This window comes from Cucurbita pepo, chromosome LG10 (genome assembly GCF_002806865.2).
Source record: "Cucurbita pepo subsp. pepo cultivar mu-cu-16 chromosome LG10, ASM280686v2, whole genome shotgun sequence".
In the NCBI taxonomy this organism is placed as follows: domain Eukaryota; kingdom Viridiplantae; phylum Streptophyta; class Magnoliopsida; order Cucurbitales; family Cucurbitaceae; genus Cucurbita; species Cucurbita pepo.
Window position 1 is genome coordinate 3,406,122 of NC_036647.1, and position 21,142 is coordinate 3,427,263.

General features: G+C 37.0%; 6 protein-coding genes and 4 non-coding genes across 12 annotated transcripts; 5 read left to right on the forward strand and 5 right to left on the reverse strand.

Moving 5' to 3' along the window:
• Positions 1 to 79: 79 nt before the first annotated feature.
• Positions 80 to 2,244, reverse strand: LOC111803643 (pentatricopeptide repeat-containing protein At4g39620, chloroplastic). The gene is made up of 2 exons (XM_023688151.1): positions 1,804 to 2,244; positions 80 to 1,491 (listed from the first exon to the last, which is right to left on the reverse strand). Exons 1-2 carry the CDS (start codon positions 2,146 to 2,148, stop codon positions 298 to 300), a joined length of 1,539 nt encoding a protein of 512 aa, XP_023543919.1. The 5' UTR covers positions 2,149 to 2,244; the 3' UTR covers positions 80 to 297.
• A 73-nt stretch (positions 2,245 to 2,317) lies between these two features.
• On the reverse strand, positions 2,318 to 2,389 carry TRNAW-CCA. Its single transcript has one exon. It is a non-coding gene; the product is annotated as a tRNA-Trp (tRNA).
• A 72-nt stretch (positions 2,390 to 2,461) lies between these two features.
• On the reverse strand, positions 2,462 to 2,533 carry TRNAW-CCA. Its single transcript has one exon. It is a non-coding gene; the product is annotated as a tRNA-Trp (tRNA).
• Positions 2,534 to 2,605: 72 nt separating this feature from the next.
• Positions 2,606 to 2,677, reverse strand: TRNAW-CCA. Its single transcript has one exon. It is a non-coding gene; the product is annotated as a tRNA-Trp (tRNA).
• A 72-nt stretch (positions 2,678 to 2,749) lies between these two features.
• Positions 2,750 to 2,821, reverse strand: TRNAW-CCA. The gene has a single exon. It is a non-coding gene; the product is annotated as a tRNA-Trp (tRNA).
• Positions 2,822 to 3,715: 894 nt separating this feature from the next.
• Positions 3,716 to 12,344, forward strand: LOC111803288 (cytochrome P450 CYP736A12-like). 2 transcript variants are annotated; one of them, XM_023687622.1, is made up of 3 exons: positions 3,716 to 4,630; positions 5,510 to 6,004; positions 12,188 to 12,344. In XM_023687622.1, exons 1-3 carry the CDS (start codon positions 3,743 to 3,745, stop codon positions 12,305 to 12,307), a joined length of 1,503 nt encoding a protein of 500 aa, XP_023543390.1. In that variant the 5' UTR covers positions 3,716 to 3,742; the 3' UTR covers positions 12,308 to 12,344. The 2 variants fall into 2 exon arrangements, with proteins under 2 accessions (XP_023543390.1, XP_023543389.1); XM_023687621.1 differs by lacking the exon at positions 12,188 to 12,344 and having other exon boundaries at positions 5,510 to 6,135.
• LOC111803289 (cytochrome P450 CYP736A12-like) lies at positions 7,288 to 9,078 on the forward strand. Of its 2 annotated transcripts, XM_023687624.1 has the most exons (3): positions 7,288 to 7,972; positions 8,087 to 8,218; positions 8,460 to 9,078. In XM_023687624.1, the coding sequence occupies exons 1-3, from the start codon at positions 7,337 to 7,339 to the stop codon at positions 9,072 to 9,074; spliced, it is 1,383 nt and encodes a 460-aa protein (XP_023543392.1). In that variant the 5' UTR covers positions 7,288 to 7,336; the 3' UTR covers positions 9,075 to 9,078. The 2 variants fall into 2 exon arrangements, with proteins under 2 accessions (XP_023543392.1, XP_023543391.1); XM_023687623.1 differs by having other exon boundaries at positions 7,288 to 8,218.
• Positions 12,345 to 13,362: 1,018 nt separating the features above from the next.
• On the forward strand, positions 13,363 to 15,076 carry LOC111804335 (cytochrome P450 CYP736A12-like). Its single transcript, XM_023689096.1, has 2 exons — positions 13,363 to 14,294; positions 14,372 to 15,076. Exons 1-2 carry the CDS (start codon positions 13,425 to 13,427, stop codon positions 14,984 to 14,986), a joined length of 1,485 nt encoding a protein of 494 aa, XP_023544864.1. The 5' UTR covers positions 13,363 to 13,424; the 3' UTR covers positions 14,987 to 15,076.
• A 728-nt stretch (positions 15,077 to 15,804) lies between these two features.
• On the forward strand, positions 15,805 to 18,051 carry LOC111803202 (cytochrome P450 CYP736A12-like). The gene is made up of 2 exons (XM_023687504.1): positions 15,805 to 16,674; positions 17,271 to 18,051. Exons 1-2 carry the CDS (start codon positions 15,805 to 15,807, stop codon positions 17,883 to 17,885), a joined length of 1,485 nt encoding a protein of 494 aa, XP_023543272.1. The 3' UTR covers positions 17,886 to 18,051.
• A 594-nt stretch (positions 18,052 to 18,645) lies between these two features.
• Positions 18,646 to 20,532, forward strand: LOC111804485 (cytochrome P450 CYP736A12-like). The gene is made up of 2 exons (XM_023689307.1): positions 18,646 to 19,572; positions 19,655 to 20,532. Exons 1-2 carry the CDS (start codon positions 18,703 to 18,705, stop codon positions 20,267 to 20,269), a joined length of 1,485 nt encoding a protein of 494 aa, XP_023545075.1. The 5' UTR covers positions 18,646 to 18,702; the 3' UTR covers positions 20,270 to 20,532.
• The last annotated feature ends 610 nt before the right edge of the window (positions 20,533 to 21,142 follow it).

Below are 21,142 nucleotides of genomic sequence, written 5' to 3' on the forward strand. Positions count from 1 at the left end.
CAAATTTATCATCACTCTTGACTGGTCTTTATTTCCAGACATTTTCTGTGATCACTGAAACAGTTTCAAATAGCTTATGAAGCAAAAAAATGGATCAGATGGGTGAGAAGGCTCCCTGATGATCACTGAATTAATTTATATATCCCGATTTTATGAGATAAGAAATGAGCATATATACAAAATTTTGACTTCTTGTTAACACTCCACATTCCTGTATCTTTCTTTGAACTGCAGCACCTTTCTCCAATGGGGGAAGTCAAGAAGCTCCTTATGAATGAAGACCGACTACAAAACTTCTTAAGCTAAGCCCAACTCTGGAGCATGGTTTTTCACACTACTTTCCAATTTTCTTGAACCTCTTCTATTTCTTGAAGATATTGGTTTTTCCACACTACTTTCTGAGTGTCTTGAACCTGTTCCAGTTCTTGCAGGTTCTGGTTTTTCTGGTGAAGATCCAACAGTTCCCAAAGCATCGAGGAAGAATCTCTTATTTGGAATGATGCCAGCTTTGTCCATGTTCTTCAAGAGCTTCTCCACAAGTTCCTTCGCATCAGCTTTGGTGTAAGCTTTATACAAAAGCTTGTATGTTGTTGAATCTGGAAACACCTTCATACTACTCGCACTCTCGAAAAGCAAATCGGCTTCCATGGGCAAACCATTCATGCAGTAAACATCAAGCATGGCGTTGAGGGTCGAGACTCTCACTGCCTTCCCAGAATTAACCATTCCATCAAAGATTTCTCTAGCCTTAGAAACACAGTCACAGTGACCATACATCATGATTAGACTTTCACAAGTGACATAGCTTGGATCATATCCCATATCCTTCATCTTCCTAAAAACTTCTTCAGCTCTCTCTCTAAGTCGTGCCTTCCCGTAGTTTGTGATCATCGAATTGAATGTAGGTAGCGTCGGCCTCTCCTTCGATCGTAATAAACTCTTGAACACCTGTTCCATCTTGTCAAATAGCTGTTTCTTCCCATATGAATCAATCAACAAGTTAAAGGATATGATATCTGGTTTGATTTCATTACTTTTCATGCGAGCAAGCATCGTTTCCATCTCTTTGATCATCCCATTTTTCCCATATGCATCCATCACTCCATTATATGTGTATATATCAGCTGAAACAATGCTCTCATCAAGATCTTTAAACAAGGCATTAACTTGATCCACTTTTCCAGCTTGAGCAAAAGCTCTGGTAAGAATGTTGTAAGTAACAACATTTGGCTTACACCGTTCCATTCCCTTCATCTTCTCAAAGTACCAAAGGACTTTAACCAAAGCCTTGGCTTTGTCCTTAGAATGAAGGTGCGCTGTGATAAGTGCATTGTAGACAGAAGTATCAGGTCGACACCCACTATTTCGCATCTCAGAAAAGAGCCATATAGCCATCCGAATTTGGCCCTTCTTTCCCATAATAGATATCAGTTTAGAATAAACCCCATTGTCAGCAATATACCAGCGCTGTTTCTGCATCCATCTGAAAACCTGAAAATGAAATACATCAATAAGAATTTCTTTGCCTTTTTAGCTTAACCCAGAAAAATTTAGACTCTCCATTGTTCATCCATGCCAAATAGAGCTTGAACTACATTACAAATTCCATTCATTTCCTATATTTTACAAGGAAGTGTATAGTTCACAAATTGAAATTCATATCCTCGCTTTCAAATTCAATCAACTCTGTCTGTGAGCATTTTCATCATTACCCATTTATCAACACTTAACAGGCAGCTAAAGAAGTTAGAAAAATCAACACCCAGAGGCCCTAATTCAGAGTTCAAAAGAAGAAGAGCGAACCTCGAGGCACTGAAGCCATTTATCCTTTTTCCCTAATTCCTCAAATAGAAGAAAACAATGCTCAGTTCTCATAACACGGACGTACTTGTCCAGTGTCTTGAGCAATGGTTCTTTATCGCTGAACTTTCTGATTACACCGCGAACCAGTTCTTCAGCCTCCGACCTGTCGGTCTTAGCCCCGGATTTCCTATTGGGTCGAGTTGAAATACAGACCACTCGGGTCGAAACGGCCCTCCTCAGAGACAATGGGAGTGGAAGCCATGTCTGAGAGAGTTGGAAGTTTCGGGAAGAAGAAGAAAATGGAGTAAATGAGGGAGAAAATTGCAGAGAAAAAGAAAGGGGCATTGTATGTTAAGCTTCGTCTTCGACGGGGAAAGGATAGCAAAATCCAAAATCCAAAATCCGATGAAGAAAGGGGTGGATTTTGTAAATTCGACGAAGTTTAAGAACGATTTAGTAAAAGTAACATAAATGGGGTTGGAAAATTTGAAAGAAAAAAAATACTAAGAAATTTTGAACCCGACGTGAATCGAACACGCAACCTTCTGATCTGGAGTCAGACGCGCTACCATTGCGCCACGGATCCACTTGTTGACGATCATTAATAGTTGCAAAATTATAATTAGAAGTGGAAAATTGAAATAAAAAAAAGAAATTTTGAACCCGACGTGAATCGAACACGCAACCTTCTGATCTGGAGTCAGACGCGCTACCATTGCGCCACGGATCCACTTGTTGACGATCATTAATAGTTGCAAAATTATAATTAGAAGTGGAAAATTGAAATAAAAAAAAGAAATTTTGAACCCGACGTGAATCGAACACGCAACCTTCTGATCTGGAGTCAGACGCGCTACCATTGCGCCACGGATCCACTTGTTGACGATCATTAATAGTTGCAAAATTATAATTAGAAGTGGAAAATTGAAATAAAAAAAAGAAACTTTGAACCCGACGTGAATCGAACACGCAACCTTCTGATCTGGAGTCAGACGCGCTACCATTGCGCCACGGATCCACTTGTTGATAAACGTGAAATACTTATTTTATTTAACTATATTAATTTATTGAAATTGGTTAAAGAATAATAACTTTCAAAGCACTAATTATATATCCTAAAATCTGATTTAAATACCTAATAGAATTAAACAAAACTTTATTAAACTTATAAGTCATTAATTTTATATAATCTTCTTTTAGCAATTTAATTTTATATAATCCCACCATTTCTCTTTCCATCCCTTTTGGCAATTGAATTTCCAATTTAATTAAAAAAGTCTAATAAAGCACTCCAAATTAGACCAGCCCACAAAATATTTTTAAATGAATAATATAATGATTTGTCAAAGTATGAACAAATAATTCCAAATAATTATATGCTTCTTATTTTGTGTTTTACTTCTCAACATTTCTCTCCATTTTTTAAAAAATATTATTTTTAGAAGGAAGATTTCTTTCCAATTTCAAACTTTCACCACCCAATCTGGATAATCCATAATTATATATTTAAAATTAGTAGCTTAATAATATAATATAATTTTAACAAAAAATAAAAAAAATAAAAAAATAACAAACCAAGTTTACAGTAGATATTGTCTATTTTGTCTCTCAGTTTCACGATTTTAAAACGGAGAAATTTACACACCCTTCCAAACAATGTTTCATTTTTTACAAGAAGTCTCATGAAAATCTGCAATTTCAAATCTCCGCTTCAATTGTTGAAATCTCTAGAGGAAGTGATATTTGACTTTTTGAATAACCAACCGGCTAAAATCTAGAAATTTCTTGGTGGCATTAAAATATATACAAAAAAAAAAAAAAATGCCATCATTATTGAAGGTTGTAAAAACCAGCATCTATAAAAGTAGTAGGTCAATTCATAATAATTAAGCTCATTCTCAATTTCATCATCATCATCAGCTGAGAAGAGGTGCATGCCATGCCTTGGATTTGGGCCACACTTGCTCTGCTTCTTCTTTCCCATTACCTCTTTCAAACATGGCGATTCAACATCAAAAGCAAGGGCAAGAAATTGCCTCCTGGCCCAAAAGGGTTTCCAATTATAGGCAGCCTCAATTTGCTCAAACAGTTCCCTCACAGAGATCTTCACCGATTGTCCCAAAAACATGGACCCATCATGCACATGAAATTGGGTCTTGTAAACACCATTGTCGTGTCTTCCCCTGAAGCTGCAGAGCTCTTTTTGAAAACCCATGACCTTGTTTTTGCAAGTAGACCACTCACTATGGTCTCTAAGTTCTTATCTTACGGCCAAAAGAACTTGGTTTTTGCTCAATATGGTTCATATTGGCGCAATGTGCGCAAAATGTGTACACTTGAATTGCTTAGTACACAAAAGATTAACTCTTTCAAGTCCATGAGAAAGGAAGAGATTGGATTGGTGATTGAGTGTCTAAAAAAGGCTGCAAATGATGGTGTTGCTGTTGATCTTAGCTCTAAAGTTGTGTCTCTAAGCACAGACATGACTTGTTTGATGGTTTTTGGGAGGAAATTTGGTGATGAAGAGCTTGATGATAGGGGCTTCAAGGCTATGATCCAAGAGGTGATGCAATTAGTTGCTGCTCCTAACTTGGGTGATTTTATTCCTTTTATTTCAACCTTTGATCTTCAAGGGCTGACCCGTCGGATGAAAAACGTCAGCCAAGTGTTTGATGGTTTCTTTGAGAGAATTATTGATGAGCATCTCAAGTCTAAGTCCTTTGGTGAAAAAAGAACCAAGGACTTTTTAGATGTCATGTTGGATTTAATTGGCTCCGAAGATACCGAATATCGGATCGATCGATCTAGCGTCAAAGCTATAATATTGGTGAGCTTTTTTTTCCCTCTCCTTCTTTCGCTTTTAGTTTCTGTGAGTGTAACGATCCAGATCCACGGCTAGCGCAGATATTGTTCTTTTTGGGCTTTCCCTTTCGGGCTTCCCCTCAAGGCGCGTCTGGTAGGGGAAGGTTTCCACACCCTTATAGAGGGTGATTTGTTCTCCTCCCCAACCAATGTGGGACATCACAATCCACCCCCCTTTGGGGCCCAGCGTCCTTGCTGGCACTTGTTCCTTTATTCAATCGATGTGGGACCGCCCCCAAATCCACCCCCTTTGGAGCCCAACGTTCTTACTGGCACACCGCCTCATGTCTACCCCCTTCAGGGAACAGCGAGAAGGCCAGCACATCGTCCGGTGACTGGCTCTGATATCATTTGTAACGACTCAGATCCACTACTAGCAGATATTGTTCTCTTTGGACTTTCCCTTTCGGGCTTCACCTCAAGGCTTTAAAACGCGTCTGCTAGGGAAAGGTTTCCACACCCTTATAGAGGGTGATTTGTTCTCCTCCTCAACCAATGTGGGACATCACAGTGAGATCCCACGTTAGTTAAAAGGGGAAGAAAACTCTCCCTAATACACGGGTTTTAAAGTCGTGAGGCTCCTGACGATACATAACGGATCAAAGCAGACAATACTGCTAGCGGTGGGTTTGAGCTGTTACAAATGGTATTAGAGCTAGACCCTAGGTGGTGTGTAGCAAGGCTGAATGGATTGTCAAATTTCACCTCGAAAACCTCTACTAATAAATGTGTTTTAAGATTGTGAAACTGACCCCTAAAGACCCCTAAAGCTGACAAAATAGGAGCATAGACATTTGAACTAATTTATGTTTTATATGTTTTTACTGTTTTTCTTTTTTAATAGGATATACTTGGTGCTGCAATGGACACGTCAGCCACAGTAATTGGATGGGCACTACCTGAGCTCATTAGGCATCCAGATGTAATGAAGAGAGTGCAAGATGAGCTAGAAGATGTGGTTGGCTTGGATAGAATGGTAGAAGAATCAGATCTAATTCACTTGGAATATTTAGATATGGTCATCAAAGAGATTCTTAGGTTGTATCCACCCGTTCCATTATTAGTTCCTCATGAATCTCTTCAAGACTGCATCGTTGGTGACTTTTTTATCCCAAAAAAGTCACGTGTAATAGTGAACGCATGGGCCATTGGACGAAATCCAAATGTTTGGGCTAATCCAAAAAAGTTCTATCCCGAGAGGTTTAATGGTAGCCAAATAGATGTAAGAGGGAGAGATTTTCAATTAATTCCATTTGGAGCTGGTCGAAGAGGTTGCCCTGGAATACAACTGGGTTTGACCGTGACTCGTTTGGTGGTAGCTCAACTTGTGCATTGTTTTCATTGGAAGCTTTCAAATGATATGTCGGTAGATGAATTAAACATGACAGAAGAATTTGGCTTAACTTGTCCTAGAGCTCAGGATCTTATAGTAATTCCTATTTATCGTCTTCACGTTTGAATTTACTCTTTCTTCCGGGCTAAATTCAATTATGTAAAAGAATTTTTTATATTTTGAATAAAAATTTATAGATAAATAAAAAATAATAACTTGAGATTGGGCAATAAAGGGTAATATTGTAATCTTACTTAAATTAAAAGATGGATTAAAATTTGATTTATAAGCTAATAACAACAGATATATAAATAATGGTATAATTTTAATTTCGTCTGATTATAAGAAAAAGAAATCCATTTAAATTAGTTCACATAATATTTAAAATTTCAAAAAATAAACCATGCAAGACATATACATATATTTAATTTTCATATATTAATTATTTTGCAAACAATTCAACGGATAACTCCTTTTCTTTTATCTCCTAATTTCTTTATTTCTTTTGAATACATTTATCTGCATTTATTAGATTTAATTATTAAAATTAATTCTACAATCAAACAGATTATAATAATAATAAAAATTCATTAAATCGGCCTAATAAATGATTCCACCGTCATAAGTAAGTAATAGTTAATTAACTTATTAAAAAGTATAATTAATTAATTAATTGTATTTATAAATATATTTTAATCTAATGGAATTAAGTATGTATTAAAAATATTAATCAATAATTTAATTAATTAAGTATAATTTGATATTTTCTTTCGTGATTCGAATTAACTAAGTTCATCTATGTAATTGTGAAATGAACGGAATCTTAGACATGAAAGCATTAGAATTTGACATGAACTTTTTCGATTAAATTATAAGTTTAATCTAAAACGGTAACAACCCACCATTAGATATTGAGACTAGGGAAAAATTTCCACAGTTTCGTTTCCCGTTTCAATCGACGTGAAATCTGATAATCCACCCCCTTAAGGCGAGCGTTTGATGTGGATATCACAATCCATTTGGAATGTTTTGTTCTCCTCTCCAGTCGATGTGGGATCTCACAATCCACCCTCTTGGGGGCTTAGCAGCGTTCAATGTCTAGCTCTGATACCAACCATAACAATATGATGTCATTGTTCGTTTCAACCCATTACGTATTGTGGTTAACCTCATGATTTCAAAACACGTCTACTAAAGAGATGTCTCCACATGAATGTTTCGTTTCCAACGTTGAAATCTCATAATCGGGTGATTCTATTTATTATTAGTAGACATTTCAAATCCTTTTCACACGCAAGCCAACATCCTCTCATTTGAAGTCTAGTCCAGCAGAAAGCCATGGCTTGGATTTGGGTCGTCACGATTGCAGGGCTCGTTCTTGCTCTTCTCTCACGCTCATGGCCGCTCAAAAACCATAGAAAAGGCAAGAAATTGCCTCCTGGACCAAAAGGGTTTCCCATTGTTGGCAGCCTTCATTTACTAGGCAAGCTTCCTCACAGAAATCTTCATCAATTGTCCCAAAAATATGGACCCATAATGTGCATGAAACTAGGCCTTATACCCACCATCATAGTCTCATCCACACACGCCGCCGAGCTCTTCCTCAAGACACACGACCTCGTTTTTGCAAGCCGCCCATCCTCCGAGGCTTCAAAGCACATTTTATACAACCAAAAGAGTTTGTCCTTTTCTCCATACAGCCCTTATTGGCGCAACATGCGCAAAATGTGCACTCTCGAATTGCTCAACAGCCTCAAAATAAACTCTTTCAAGCCCATGAGAAAGCAGGAGCTTGGGTTGTTGATTGAGTCCCTTCGAGAGGCTGCACATAACAGAGCCGCTGTAAACCTCAGTTCTAAAGTCACTTCTTTTACTACGGACAACGTTTGTTTGATGGCGTTTGGGAAGAAATATGAAGACAAAGAGTTTGATAAGAGAGGGTTCAAGAGTGTGATACAACAAGGCTTGCAATTGGTAGGTGGTGTTAATTTGGGTGATTTTATTCCTTGCATTGCATGGCTTGATCTTCAAGGCCTATCTCGTCGGATGATATCTGTTCATAAGGTGTGTGATGAATTTCTTGAAAAGATTATTAATGAACATCTTGAGGCCACGGATGGAAAGAGGACCAAGGACTTTGTTGATGTCATGTTGGACCTTATACATTCCCAACAATCGGGGTATCAAATTGATCGTTCTTCCATTAAAGCTATAATGCTCGTAAGTTTTTCAATTCTCTTTTAAAAATGTTTGTTGAAACCACTGCACCTAAACGACAGTGAAAGTTCTCTATTTATAATCATTTACTGAGAAATACAGTAAATTACAAATAATATGGAAATAACATATAGGAAGTAGTAATATAAGGTAAATATCCTTTATAATAAACGGTCAACTATCCTTTAACATCTTAAATTCAAACTTTTAATTGAAGCTATAATGCTGTCTTGGATGTTTGCAGGACATACTTGCAGCAGCAATGGATACTTCAGCTACCACGGTCGGATGGGCTATGTCGGAGCTCATTAGACATCCACATATCATGAGGAAAATGCAAGATGAATTAGAAAAAGTGGTTGGTTTGAACAGGCTTGTTGAAGAATCCGATCTCAAAAACTTAGAATACTCGGAAATGGTCGTGAAGGAGATTCTCAGATTGCATCCTCCCGCTCCATTATTGGTTCCACACGAGTCCGTTGAAGATTGTACAGTTGATGATTTTCATATTCCTAAAAAATCACGAATAATAGTAAATGCATGGGCGATTGGACGAGACCCAAGTGCTTGGATTGACCCGGAGAAGTTCATACCCGATAGGTTTATTGGTAGTCAAGTAGATGTGAAAGGAAAGAACTTTCAACTAATTCCATTTGGAGCTGGTCGTCGAAGTTGTCCAGGAATGCAATTGGGATTAATCATGGTTAACTTATTGCTAGCTCAACTTGTACATTGTTTTGATTGGGAGCTTCCAAATGGTATGACACCGTCCGAGCTGGACATGACTGAAAAATTTGGTTTAACTTGTCCGAGAGCTCGAGATCTTATGATCGTTCCTTCCTATCGTCTTAATTATTGATAATCATAAAAAAGATACTTGAATAATGTGTATTTTTGGATTAAATTCTTTTTTTAGAGTATAAAAAATCATGAAAATTTGTATGATTAAAAAATAGAAACAATATTAAAATACGAATGCACCGTTTGTCACAACACAAACATTTTTTCTCTTGTTTTTGAAAATTTTCTAGTGATTATAATGGGCAGAAAAAAAAAAAAGAGAGTGGTCACCTAATTATTGTATAATTACATGATTAAATGCATACTTTATTATTAAGTAAATGAATTTAGTCATGTCGAAATAATTAAGTATATGATTCAATTAGGATAATGAATTCAAAATCCCCACAATTAATTTAATTAAAGACTCAATTAATCATTTTTCTAATAAAGACTTATTAATAACAATTAAATATTTTTTTAAGTTTGATAGAGAGTCCATGATAAAATTATTTTATTAACGAAATAATAATTAAGTACATAACTAATAGCTAATTAAATTTAAGTTAATTAATAGAAAAAAAATCAATTATTAGAGGTAGATAATTAATACAAAATACTAGCTCATTTACCTTGTAATAAAGACAGATTATTTGCTACATAATCAATATAATAAGGATGATATACATTGAAGTACATGATATAAACATCTTCATAATTGCACCATGTGAAATACATTGGTTCTAACGATGGGGACAACAGAGTGCAGATTGGACAAGAAGGTCCAATCAACCACCGGAAAAGATGAACACTGAATCAAAGGAGTGGCTGCGGTGGGTTGGGCTGAGTTGTTACGCAATTGGAAAGGATATCAGTTGATCATGAATATGTTGTACAAAACACAGTGGTCCGTCCAAAAAAGGCAGGCCATGGCAATAAAGCAGTGGGTGAGGAAAAAAGGCCCTCCATAATTGAATCCGACTAATAATACATCTGCCCTCCATATTTATCATATTTGATCTTTTATTTCAAGTAAATATATATTTACGACTGATTTACTGTGAATATCATATTTGACTTTTTAGTATACACAACTATGTTGTATTCATTTATTACTATTTTCATTTAGTGTTCTTTCAGTATCGGTAATTTATTTGATTCTCTAAAGGATTATAAACACAGAAATCCACCACAATTTAAGTTGAGTGATTTTAACAAATATTCTCAGTGACGTTAAGAATATTATGTCAAGAACATAGTGGTCCGTTCAAAGAAGGTAGGCCATGGCAAAAAAGCAATGGGTGAGGAAGAAAGGACCATTGATAATTGAATTTGATTATAACTCTCACCGTTAGTTTCATAGTTTAAAAAATGGTCTGTTAGGGAGAGGTTTCCACACACTCGTTAGGAATACTTCATTCCCCTCTTCAACCAATGTGAGATCTCATAATTCACCCCCTTACGGACCTAGCATCTTCGTTGGCACATTGGCTGGTGTCTAGCTTTAATACCAATTGTAACAACCTAAGCCCCGAGATATTGTCCTATTTTGACATTTTCTTTTGTGCTTCCTCTTAAGATTTTTAAAACTCATCTATTATGGAGAGAGTCTAGCCGTACTTCGACTAGTGTCTGTTCGGTAATTGGACCTGATATCATTCGTAACAGTCCAAGCACACCGCTAGCAGATATTGTCCACTTTGGCCTATTACGTATCACTGTCAGCCTCACGATTTTTAAAATGCGTCTACTAGAGAGAGGTTTCCATGTCTTTATAAGGAATGTTTTTCCACACCTCTCTCTAAACAATGCGTTTTAAAAACTGTGAGGCTGACGAGGATACATAATGAGTCAAAGTGAACAATATCGACTAGCGGTGGGTTTGTGTTATTTCAAATGGTATCAAAGCTAGACACCGAGTAGTGTGCGAGCGAGGGTGTTGGCTCCCAAGGGAGTGGGGGCTGATGACGATACGTAACAGACCAAAGCGGACAATATCGACTAGCGGTGGGTTTGTGCTGTTACAAATGGTATCAAAGCTAGACACCAAGTAGTGTGCCAGCGAGGGTGTTGGCTCCCAAGGGGGTGGATTGTAAAATCCATATCGGTTGGAGAGGGGAACAAAACAAAGAAGTAGAAACCTCTCCCTGGTAGAAGGATTTTAAAATTGTAAGATTGACGACAATACGCAACGAGCTAAAGCGGATAATATCTACTTGGGACGAGCTTTAGGTGCATATACAAAATTTTTATAAATACATAACAAAGCTCTCATTTATTATGGACCAAAAAACTTCCAGTTTATGAGCTGAATTTTGGAAGCTTTAGAAATCAATCTCCACCCACCACAAATGGCTTGGATTTGGATGATTATTATCATCTTTACTCTTGTGCTTCTCTTTTGGGCATGGATGGGGAGGAACCAAAGCAAGAAACTACCACCTGGTCCCAAAGGGTTTCCCATTTTGGGTTCCCTTCATTTGTTGGGAAAGCTTCCTCATAGAGATCTCCATCGTTTGTCTCAAACATATGGACCCATCATGCACATGAAACTGGGCCTTGTTAACACCATTGTTGTGTCTTCCCCTTTGAAAACCCACGACCTTGTTTTTGCAAGTCGCCCACCTAATGAGGTTTTCAAGCACATATCTTTCGGCCAAAAGACCATGGTATTTGCCAAATATGGTCCTTATTGGCGCAACATGCGCAAAATGTGCATACTCTTAAATATATTTTTTAGGATATGCTTCTTGGGGCAGTAGACACTGCAACCACCAGCATCGGATGGGCACTACCTCACCTCATCACACATCCACAAGTAATGAAGAAAGTGCAAGACGAATTAGAAAAAGTTGTGGGCTTGAATAGAATGGTGCAACAAGACTTGGATCAAGAGGTTTTAAGGCTGCATCCTCCTATTCCATTACTAATTCCACACGGTAAAAGATTGTATAGTTAATAACTTCTATATTCCTAAAAGATCGCATATGATAGTGAATGTATGGACAATTGGACAAGATCCAAGTGTTTGGAACGATCCCGAAAGATTCTTTCCAGAAAGATTCATGGATAGTAAAGTGGAGATGAAAGGAAGAGATTTTCAACTTATTCCATTTGGATCCGGTAGAAGAGGATGTCCTCGAATGCAATTAGGTCTAATCATGGTTCATTTAGTATTAGCTCAACTTGAACAATTGGAAGCTTCCAAATGGCAAGCTGCCATTTGAATTGGATATGACCGAAAAATTTGGATTAACTTGTTCCATTGCTCGAGATATTATAGTTACTCGTACCTACCGTTTGCGAGACTAAAGATGTATGAGCTTTGTCATAGCTACGAACATTATATAACGAAGGAAATAAAATTTGAATATGCACAGCTGGGTATGTATTTAATTATTATGGTGTGACTTTAACATTTTTATTATATTTAATAATTTTTTAATCTAATTTGTTTTTATTAAATTATTAATAAATTTGTTAAAATAAAATAATTGTATTATAACTCCATATTGTCAGATAGTCAAATTTGATGTTATTATTATTATTAGTATTATTTACCCTAAAAAAAATAAAGAAATCAATTAAGTATCAAACATTTATGCTTTTAAAAGTATTAAGTTAATTTGTGATAATAAGTTACGTCTTTTTTTTTTTTTTTTACAGCACAACTAAATAGTCACGTGACAAACTTTTTTTACTTGTAAATTTTAAAAATATTATTTATTTATTTTTATTATTATGCGATTAAAATAGGTTGAAAAAAGTGGGTTGCAACTAAATACTGACTAATTACATGATTAAATGCATACTTTATTATTAATTAAATGAATTTGGTCACGTGTGCTTTTAAATAAATAATTAATTGTATAATTCAATTAGGATAATACATTCAAACCCCCACTAATTAATTTAATTAAAGACTCAATTAATCATTTTTAAGCAAAGACTTAATAATACTAGTTTATTACTTTTTTTTTTTTAATAAAATTCAAATATTTGATATTTTAGCCTGAAAATAGTAATCTAAGTACATAACTAATTAACCATCTAATATTTTCAAATAAAACAATTTTACGTATGTTTTTTTTTCTTTTCTATTTCTTATTTAATAAAAAAAAATTATTAGAGGTAGCTAATTAATAGAAACTACTAGCTCATTTATCTTGTAATAAAGACAAATTATTTGCTACGTAATCAATATAGTAATGCCTCGTAAATATAAGGATGATATATATTGAGAGGCTTAATCGAAAGAACCATCCCATCAAGCATCTAAATTTTTTTAGTTTAATATACATGTGAGATCTCCTCTACTCGAGGAGGGAGCTAAATATTTCTTATAAGAGTGTGAAAATCTTGTATTTTCATTCTAGTTTATAAGCTAACTTTTGGTAGCTTTAGAGATCAATCTCCACTCATCGGGAATATGGCTTGGATTTGGATGATTATTATCATGTTTGCTCTTGTGCTTCTGTTTTGGGCATGGATGGAGAGGAACAAAAGCAAGAAATTACCACCTGGTCCCAAAGGGTTTCCCATTATGGGTTCCCTTCATTTGTTGGGAAAGCTTCCCCACAGAGATCTTCATCGTTTGTCTCAAACATATGGACCCATCATGCACATGAAACTAGGCATTGTCAACACCATTGTCGTGTCTTCCCCTGAAGCCGCCGAGCTGTTTTTGAAAACCCATGACGTTGTTTTTGCAAGTCGTGCACCTAATGAGGTTTTCAAGCACGTATCTTTTAGCCAAAAGACCATTGCATTTGCTAAATATGGTCCTTATTGGCGTAACATGCGCAAAATGTGCATACTCGAGCTGCTTAGCAACCACAAAGCCAATTATCTCCAATCAATGAGAAGGCAAGAGCTCGGGTTCACGATCCACCAACTTCGTGACGCTGCAAAGAGTGGCATGGTTGTAAATATTAGTTCTAAAATCTATTCCCTCACTGCAAACATGGCATGTCTTATGATCATAGGGAGAAGATTTGAAGATAAAGAACTTGATGAGATGGGGTTTAAGTGGATGATTCAAGAGATCCTCCATTTAGCTGGAGCTTTTAACTTGGGGGACTTCATCCCTTTTATTGCACCTCTTGATCTTCAAGGATTCATCCGTTGTGCAAGATCCGTTCATAAAGTATGTGATACGTTCTTTGAGAAGATCCTAGATGAACACCTTGAATCCAACAACAATGACACCAAAGATTTGGTGGATGTCATGTTGGGCATTATGGGCTCTCAAGCAACCGAGTATCAAATTGATCCATCCACCATCAAAGCCATAATACTAGTAATTAACCAAACGCTTTGCTTTATAATTCTATAATAATTTGTTAATATTTTCTCCTAATCATGCATTATTTTTAGGACATGCTTCTTGGGGGAGTGGAGACATCAGCCACCACCATTGAATGGGCACTAGCTGAGCTCGTTAGACATCCACAAACAATGAAGAAAGTGCAAGATGAATTACAAAAAGTTGTGGGTTTGAATAGAATGGTGCAAGAAGCAGACTTGGATCACTTGGAATACTTAAAAATGGTAGTTAAAGAGACTTTTCGGTTACATCCTCCAAATCCATTACTCATTCCACGTGAGTCTGTCAAAGATTCGGTTATTAATAACTTCTACATTCCTCAAAAGTCGCGTATAATATTGAATGTATGGGCGATTGGACGAGACCCAAGTGTTTGGATTGATGCAGAAAAATTCTTTCCTGAAAGATTTATTGGCACTCAGGTGGACGTGAAAGGAAGAGATTTTCAACTACTTCCATTTGGATCGGGTAGAAGAGGTTGTCCTGGAATACAAATGGGTTTAGTCACGGTTCATTTAATATTAGCTCAACTTGTGCATTGTTTTGATTGGAAGCTTCCAAATGGTATGCTACCCGATGAATTAGATATGACAGAAAAATTTGGTTTAAGCTGTCCTTTAGCTCACAACATCATGGCTACTCCTACGTACCGTTTGCAAGACTAATGAAATTGGTCGGCGATAATCTTACCCGAAGAGCTAACAAGGTTAAACGATATTATGGGATTTGTCACTTGAGAAATGTAGCTACTAAGAAAGTATAAGTATGGAAAATAAAGTATGAATTGTTTGTATTAAAAATAAAAAATTATCTATTATAAATTTTTTCGAGAAATCTCTTAAATTCTATCAAAATAAGTAAAAATTTTTACGGGAATGAAGATTGAAACAAGTGGTGAAGACGGAAACATGAAAAATTCACTCGTCCTGTCGCTATTTTGTGGACTTCCGCTCGAGGTAAAATTTCCATAGCCTTAATTTTTTAGGGTAAAATATATTTATTTAATTTGTATTTGTATTTAGGTTTCAATTTTTAGAATTAAAAACTCATACTCAAACCTTGGAGATTAAATCCATTTTAAAACTCTCATATCCACGTGGATTTTAAAAGGATAAATTTTTATTTGATTCCATTTGGATTGGAATTGATAACCAATATTAAAAATTGAAATTAATGTTTTATTAATAAAATTTTATTATCGGAGTTCCCAATGCATTTGAATAATTGAAGTGTCCCTGTCAATGATATCATTCATTGACTTTAATATGAAACAAAACGACAAATGGAAAATAAAATATCAAATGGATCCCGACCCCATATCCGATCTCTCTAGATAAGAGTTTCCCATCTAACGCCAGATATCATGGACACGTATTATTACATCAATAGATCTGCTTTGTAACCGTCGGATCTGATATAAAGTCGTGACAGGCTTTAACGGCAAGATCTTCAAAACCCTTCTACATTTGGGTATGCTCTCCTTATGGCTTGGATTCTGCTAGCCGTAGCATTGGTTGGTGTAGCTCTTCTCTGGAGATCATGGCTGCATAGAGGTCCCAACCAATTGCCGCCGGGTCCTAGAGGGCTTCCAATTTTGGGTAGCCTTCATTTGTTGGGAAAGCTTCCTCATAGAGACCTACGAGCCTTATCTCAAAAATATGGTTCCATTATGTACATGAGGCTCGGCCTTGTGCCCACCATCGTTGTCACCTCTCCTCAAGCTGCGGAGCTCTTCCTCAAAACCTACGACTCAGTGTTTGCTAGTCGCCCGTTTCTTCTAGCTTCTAAGTACATATCATACGGTCAAAAGAATTTGGGGTTTGCTCCGTATGGCTCATATTGGCGTAATATGCGTAAGATGTGCACGCTTGAATTGCTAAGCAATGTCAAAGTCAACTCTTTTAGATCAATGAGAAGGGAAGAGGTTGGGTTGTTGGTTGACTATCTTCGAGATGCTGCAAAGAATCGTGCCGTTGTGAATCTTAGCTCCAAAATTTGTTGTGTCATCACGGATATGACGTGTCTGATGGTGTTTGGAAAGAAGTATGCTGACCAAGAGTTCGATGAGAGGGGTTTCAAGTCTGTGATACAAGAGGCGTTGCAGTTAGTAGCTATTCCTAACTTGGGAGATTTTATTCCTCCAATTGCAGCGCTTGATCTTCAAGGGTTGGACCGTCGCTCTAAAGCTGTTAGTAAGATATTTGATGGGTTCCTTGAGAAGATTATTGACGACCATCTTGAATCCAAGCATGAAAATAAGACCAAAGATTTTGTGGATGTCATGTTGGAAATCATGAGCTCCCAAGAAACTGAGTATCAGATCGAACGGTCCAACATTAAAGCTATACTTCTTGTAAGTATACTTTCTATGCATTCATGCTTTACTGATATTAATACTTGAATTAAGGTTATGAGACAACAGCATGCTTTTCTGATTATTTTTGCATAAATTATTGAACTTTGTCCCCTCGAAAGTTGGAACTAGCTCAAGTTTACCACTCCCAGAAATTGTCTTCTTGTCCTTTTTATAAGTTTCTTCTTATAGTTTTTAAAATGTGTTTGTTAGAGAGAGGTTTTACTACCATCATAAATAATGTTGGTTCTTCTCTCCAACCGATATGAGATCTCACAATCCACCCCCTTTGGAGCAGTGTCTTTTCTGACACATCGCCCGGTATCTAACTCCGATACCATTTGTAATAGCTCAAGCCTACCGCTAGCCCATATTGTCCTCCTTAGAATTTTTCTTTTGTGTTTTCCCTCAAAATTTTTAAAATGCATTGGATAGTCTGATAGGTCTTATAAAGTATGCTTAGTTCTTTTCTCCAACCGACTTGGAATCTCGCATAGTATGTTATATCATGAAGTTAGTTCTAAATTTTAATAGCATGCCTCCTTAAACATAAAGATTTCAGTTCTTGATTATAATTATTTTGATACTATTTTTAGGATATGCTAGTTGCCGGAATGGACACTTCAGCCACTACCATCGGATGGGCGATACCCGAGCTCATCAGGCATCCACATGTGATGAAGAAAATGCAAGATGAATTAGAAAAGGTGGTGGGTTTTGATAAGAAGGTTGAAGAATCCGACTTGGAACAATTAGAATACTTGGACATGGTCGTTAAGGAAATTCTCAGGCTACATCCACCCGCTCCAATATTAGTTCCGCACGAGTCTCTTGAAGATTGCGTTGTTGATGGCTTCTATATTCCTAAGAAATCACGCATAATAGTGAATGGATGGGCAATCGGAAGAGACCCTAACTTTTGGATTGAACCAGAGAAATTCTTTCCCGAAAGGTTTATGGGTAGTCAACTAGATGTGAAAGGGAGAGATTTTCAATTGATTCCTTTCGGATCCGGTCGAAGAGGTTGTCCTGGAATGCAACTGGGTCTAACAATGGTTCGTTTGGTAGTAGCTCAACTTGTGCATTGTTTTGACTGGAAGCTTCCAAATGACATGTTACCTGATGAATTGGATATGACGGAAGAATTTGGGTTAACTTGTCCGAGAGCTGAAGAACTTATGGTTACTCCTAGTTATCGCCTAAACAACTAACATGCTTATTTATGAGCTTGTACGTGTAATAGCTCAGCTTTGGTTGGGTCACAATCAATGAGTTACAAAAGTTATGGGAAGGTGAGCAATGCACATCAATTGCATAAAGACATATGTAGACTTGCTCAAATGAATACAAATTCTGTTGAGACCCACCGTTCTATTATTGGTTCTACACGAGTCTCTCGAACGTTGTACAATCAATAACATCCGTACCTTAGGAAATTGCACATAATATTGAACATATGAGCCAGTGGATGAAACCCAATTGTCCAGATTGATCTATACATCAGAAGCCAAGTGAACATTAGAAGCCAAGTGCATGCAGTCAATTCTTCGGCCTCGTTCGCATAGACGCACCCAGTCTGTGTGCCAATCTGTGTGATCGACGGCCTGCACTTCTTTTGGTTGAAAGCCCCTTTAAAATCACCCCAAATCAATATATTTTTATTAAAAAATTGATTATTGATGGTCCCAATGCATTTGCATAATTCAAGTGGCCCATCCTCATCATTTCTTGACCTCATACGAATCAAAACAACAAACATTAAATGCAAGCAGATTGGTCCCATGCTCTACTTGTAGGAAACAAACAGAAAATAACACTAAAAGTCGAATGGATCTCTATCCCATATTGCAATTCAGCATCCCAACAATGGATATCTTTGGCAGATATGATATCAATAATTCTCAAAACGGGACAAGCTTCAGCTTTGTGTTCATCACAAGGACGGCATTTCAGCTATTTAAACAACCCACATCTCCACATCTCCACATCTCCACATCTCCACATCCCTTCTACACTTCCTATCAGATTATGGCTTGGATTTTGCTAGCCATTGGATTGTTTGGTGTAGCTCTTCTCTTGACCTTATGGCTGCATAGAGGTCCCAGCCAATTGCCTCCTGGTCCTAGAGGGCTTCCAATTTTGGGTAGCCTTCATTTGTTGGGAAAGCTTCCTCATAGAGACCTTCGAGCCTTATCTCAAAAATATGGTTCCATTATGTACATGAGGCTCGGCCTTGTGCCCACCATCGTTGTCTCCTCTCCTCAAGCCGCCGAGCTCTTCCTAAAATCCCATGATATTGTCTTTGCTAGTCGCCCATTTGTTCAGGCTTCCAAGTACATGTCATACGGTCAAAAGAACTTAGCGTTTGCCCCGTATGGCTCGTATTGGCGTAATATGCGTAAAATGTGCACGCTTGAATTGCTAAGCAATGTCAAAGTCAACTCTTTTAGATCAATGAGAAGGGAAGAGCTTGGTTTGTTGGTTGACTATCTTCGAGATGCTGCGATGAATCGTGACGTTGTGAATCTTAGCTCCAAAGTTTGTTGTCTCATAACCGATATGACGTGTTTGATGGTGTTTGGGAAGAAATATGCTGACCAAGAGTTCGATGAGAGGGGTTTCAAGTCTGTTATACAAGAGGCCATGCATTTAGCAGCTACTCCTAACGTGGGGGATTTTATTCCTCAAATTGCAGCGCTTGATCTTCAAGGCTTGGACCGTCGCTCTAAAGCTATTAGTAAGATATTTGATGGGTTCCTTGAGATGATTGTTGACGACCATCTTGAATCCAAGCATGAAAATAAGACCAAAGATTTTGTGGATGTCATGTTGGAAATCATGAACTCCGAAGAAACCGAGTATCAAATCGAACGATCGAACATTAAAGCTATAATTCTTGTAAGTATAGTTTACGCGTCAATATTATTTATAATTATTATGAAGATATGATTCATGAATATTTTTCGACACTATTTTTTAGGATATGTTAGTTGCGGCAATGGACACTTCATCCACTACCGTCGGATGGGCGATACCCGAGCTCATCAAGCATCCACATGTGATGAAGAAAATGCAAGATGAATTAGAAAAAGTGGTGGGTTTTGATAAGAAGGTTGAAGAATCCGACTTGGATCAATTAGAATACTTGGACATGGTCGTTAAGGAAATTTTCAGGCTACATCCACCCGCTCCGTTATTAATTCCACACGAGTCTCTCGAAGATTGTACTATTAATGGGTTCCATATTCCTAAGAAATCACGCATAATAGTGAATGGATGGGCAATCGGAAGAGACCCTGATGTTTGGATTGACCCAGAAAAGTTTTTTCCTGAAAGGTTTATTGGTAGTCAAATAGATATGAGAGGGAGAGATTTTGAATTGATTCCCTTTGGATCGGGTCGAAGAGGTTGTCCTGGACTGCAACTGGGCCTAACAATAGTTCGTCTAGTGATAGCCCAACTTGTGCATTGCTTTGATTGGGAGCTTTCAAATGGCATGTCGCCTGATGAATTGGATATGACGGAAGAATTTGGATTAACTTGTCCCAGAGCTGAAGATCTTATGGTTACTCCTACTTATCGTTTAAACAACTAACAAGTTATATAATTATACATAACTTATTCGAATAACTAAATTGGTTACGATGTTATCAGCATGTACGTGTCGAAAGAGCACAGCTTTGGTTGGGTCACAATCAATGTGTCAAAAGAAAAGTTTGTGTATTTGATAAAGAGTTATGACTCGTAGCCCTTTCCCGTGTGAGAAGGTGGGGCATAAGTCATCATTGTATAAAGACATGTTACATGTGCCAATAAACAAGTTGGGTAAATGAATACAAACCGTGTTGGGATCCACCATTGTATTGTTGGTTCTACACACGTCTCTCGATGGTTGTACAATCAATAGCATCCATACCCGCAGGAAAGAGATCTTTGAGTGAACATTAGAACCCAACTCTATGCAATCCATTCTTGGTCCTTCATAGGTCAACGGTTATATATGGAACCAGATGCCTAGACTTAGTATAGATATATTTGGAAAATATTTGGTAAAGATACGATATAGATATATATGGTAGATATTTGGAAAAGATTTGACAGACATATATTTGATAATTATATCTAGTGGTTTTAAATCTTTGAAAGCTATATTTAGTAAATTGAAACTATATATATATATATATATATGCCCACTAGCCGACTTTCTAGTATTCTCCGTTACCTGAAGTCATCAGTATAAAACCTTTAGTCAATATTTCTCTTTCTCTCTCCTATTCTTTGTGTTCATCTTAATCGAGTGTGTGCGTTGTTGAGCGATCCTAACAATTGGTATCAGAGCTAACAATTAGAATCGATCCTAACATCGATAGCCCCAAATTGGCTTGTTTTTATGTCACTTGCACTTCTTTTGGTTAAAAGCTCACCCCCAAATGAATAAATGCCAACCTTAAAGATTGAGCCAATTCTC

Excerpts from the sequence above, each read along its gene's own strand:
- LOC111803643 (XM_023688151.1), bottom strand. The coding sequence starts at position 2,148 with ATGCCCCTTTCTTTTTCTCTGCAATTTTCTCCCTCATTTACTCCATTT. Across the intron at positions 1,492-1,803 it reads AATGGCTTCAGTGCCTCGAG|GTTTTCAGATGGATGCAGAA; the intron begins GTTCGCTCTTCT and ends TTTCATTTTCAG.
- LOC111803288 (XM_023687622.1), top strand. The coding sequence starts at position 3,743 with ATGCCTTGGATTTGGGCCACACTTGCTCTGCTTCTTCTTTCCCATTAC. Across the intron at positions 4,631-5,509 it reads GCGTCAAAGCTATAATATTG|GATATACTTGGTGCTGCAAT; the intron begins GTGAGCTTTTTT and ends CTTTTTTAATAG. Across the intron at positions 6,005-12,187 it reads CTCAACTTGTGCATTGTTTT|AATTGGAAGCTTCCAAATGG; the intron begins CATTGGAAGCTT and ends CTCAACTTGAAC.
- LOC111803289 (XM_023687623.1), top strand. The coding sequence starts at position 7,337 with ATGGCTTGGATTTGGGTCGTCACGATTGCAGGGCTCGTTCTTGCTCTT. Across the intron at positions 8,219-8,459 it reads CCATTAAAGCTATAATGCTC|GACATACTTGCAGCAGCAAT; the intron begins GTAAGTTTTTCA and ends GGATGTTTGCAG.
- LOC111804335 (XM_023689096.1), top strand. The coding sequence starts at position 13,425 with ATGGCTTGGATTTGGATGATTATTATCATGTTTGCTCTTGTGCTTCTG. Across the intron at positions 14,295-14,371 it reads CCATCAAAGCCATAATACTA|GACATGCTTCTTGGGGGAGT; the intron begins GTAATTAACCAA and ends CATTATTTTTAG.
- LOC111803202 (XM_023687504.1), top strand. The coding sequence starts at position 15,805 with ATGGCTTGGATTCTGCTAGCCGTAGCATTGGTTGGTGTAGCTCTTCTC. Across the intron at positions 16,675-17,270 it reads ACATTAAAGCTATACTTCTT|GATATGCTAGTTGCCGGAAT; the intron begins GTAAGTATACTT and ends TACTATTTTTAG.
- LOC111804485 (XM_023689307.1), top strand. The coding sequence starts at position 18,703 with ATGGCTTGGATTTTGCTAGCCATTGGATTGTTTGGTGTAGCTCTTCTC. Across the intron at positions 19,573-19,654 it reads ACATTAAAGCTATAATTCTT|GATATGTTAGTTGCGGCAAT; the intron begins GTAAGTATAGTT and ends ACTATTTTTTAG.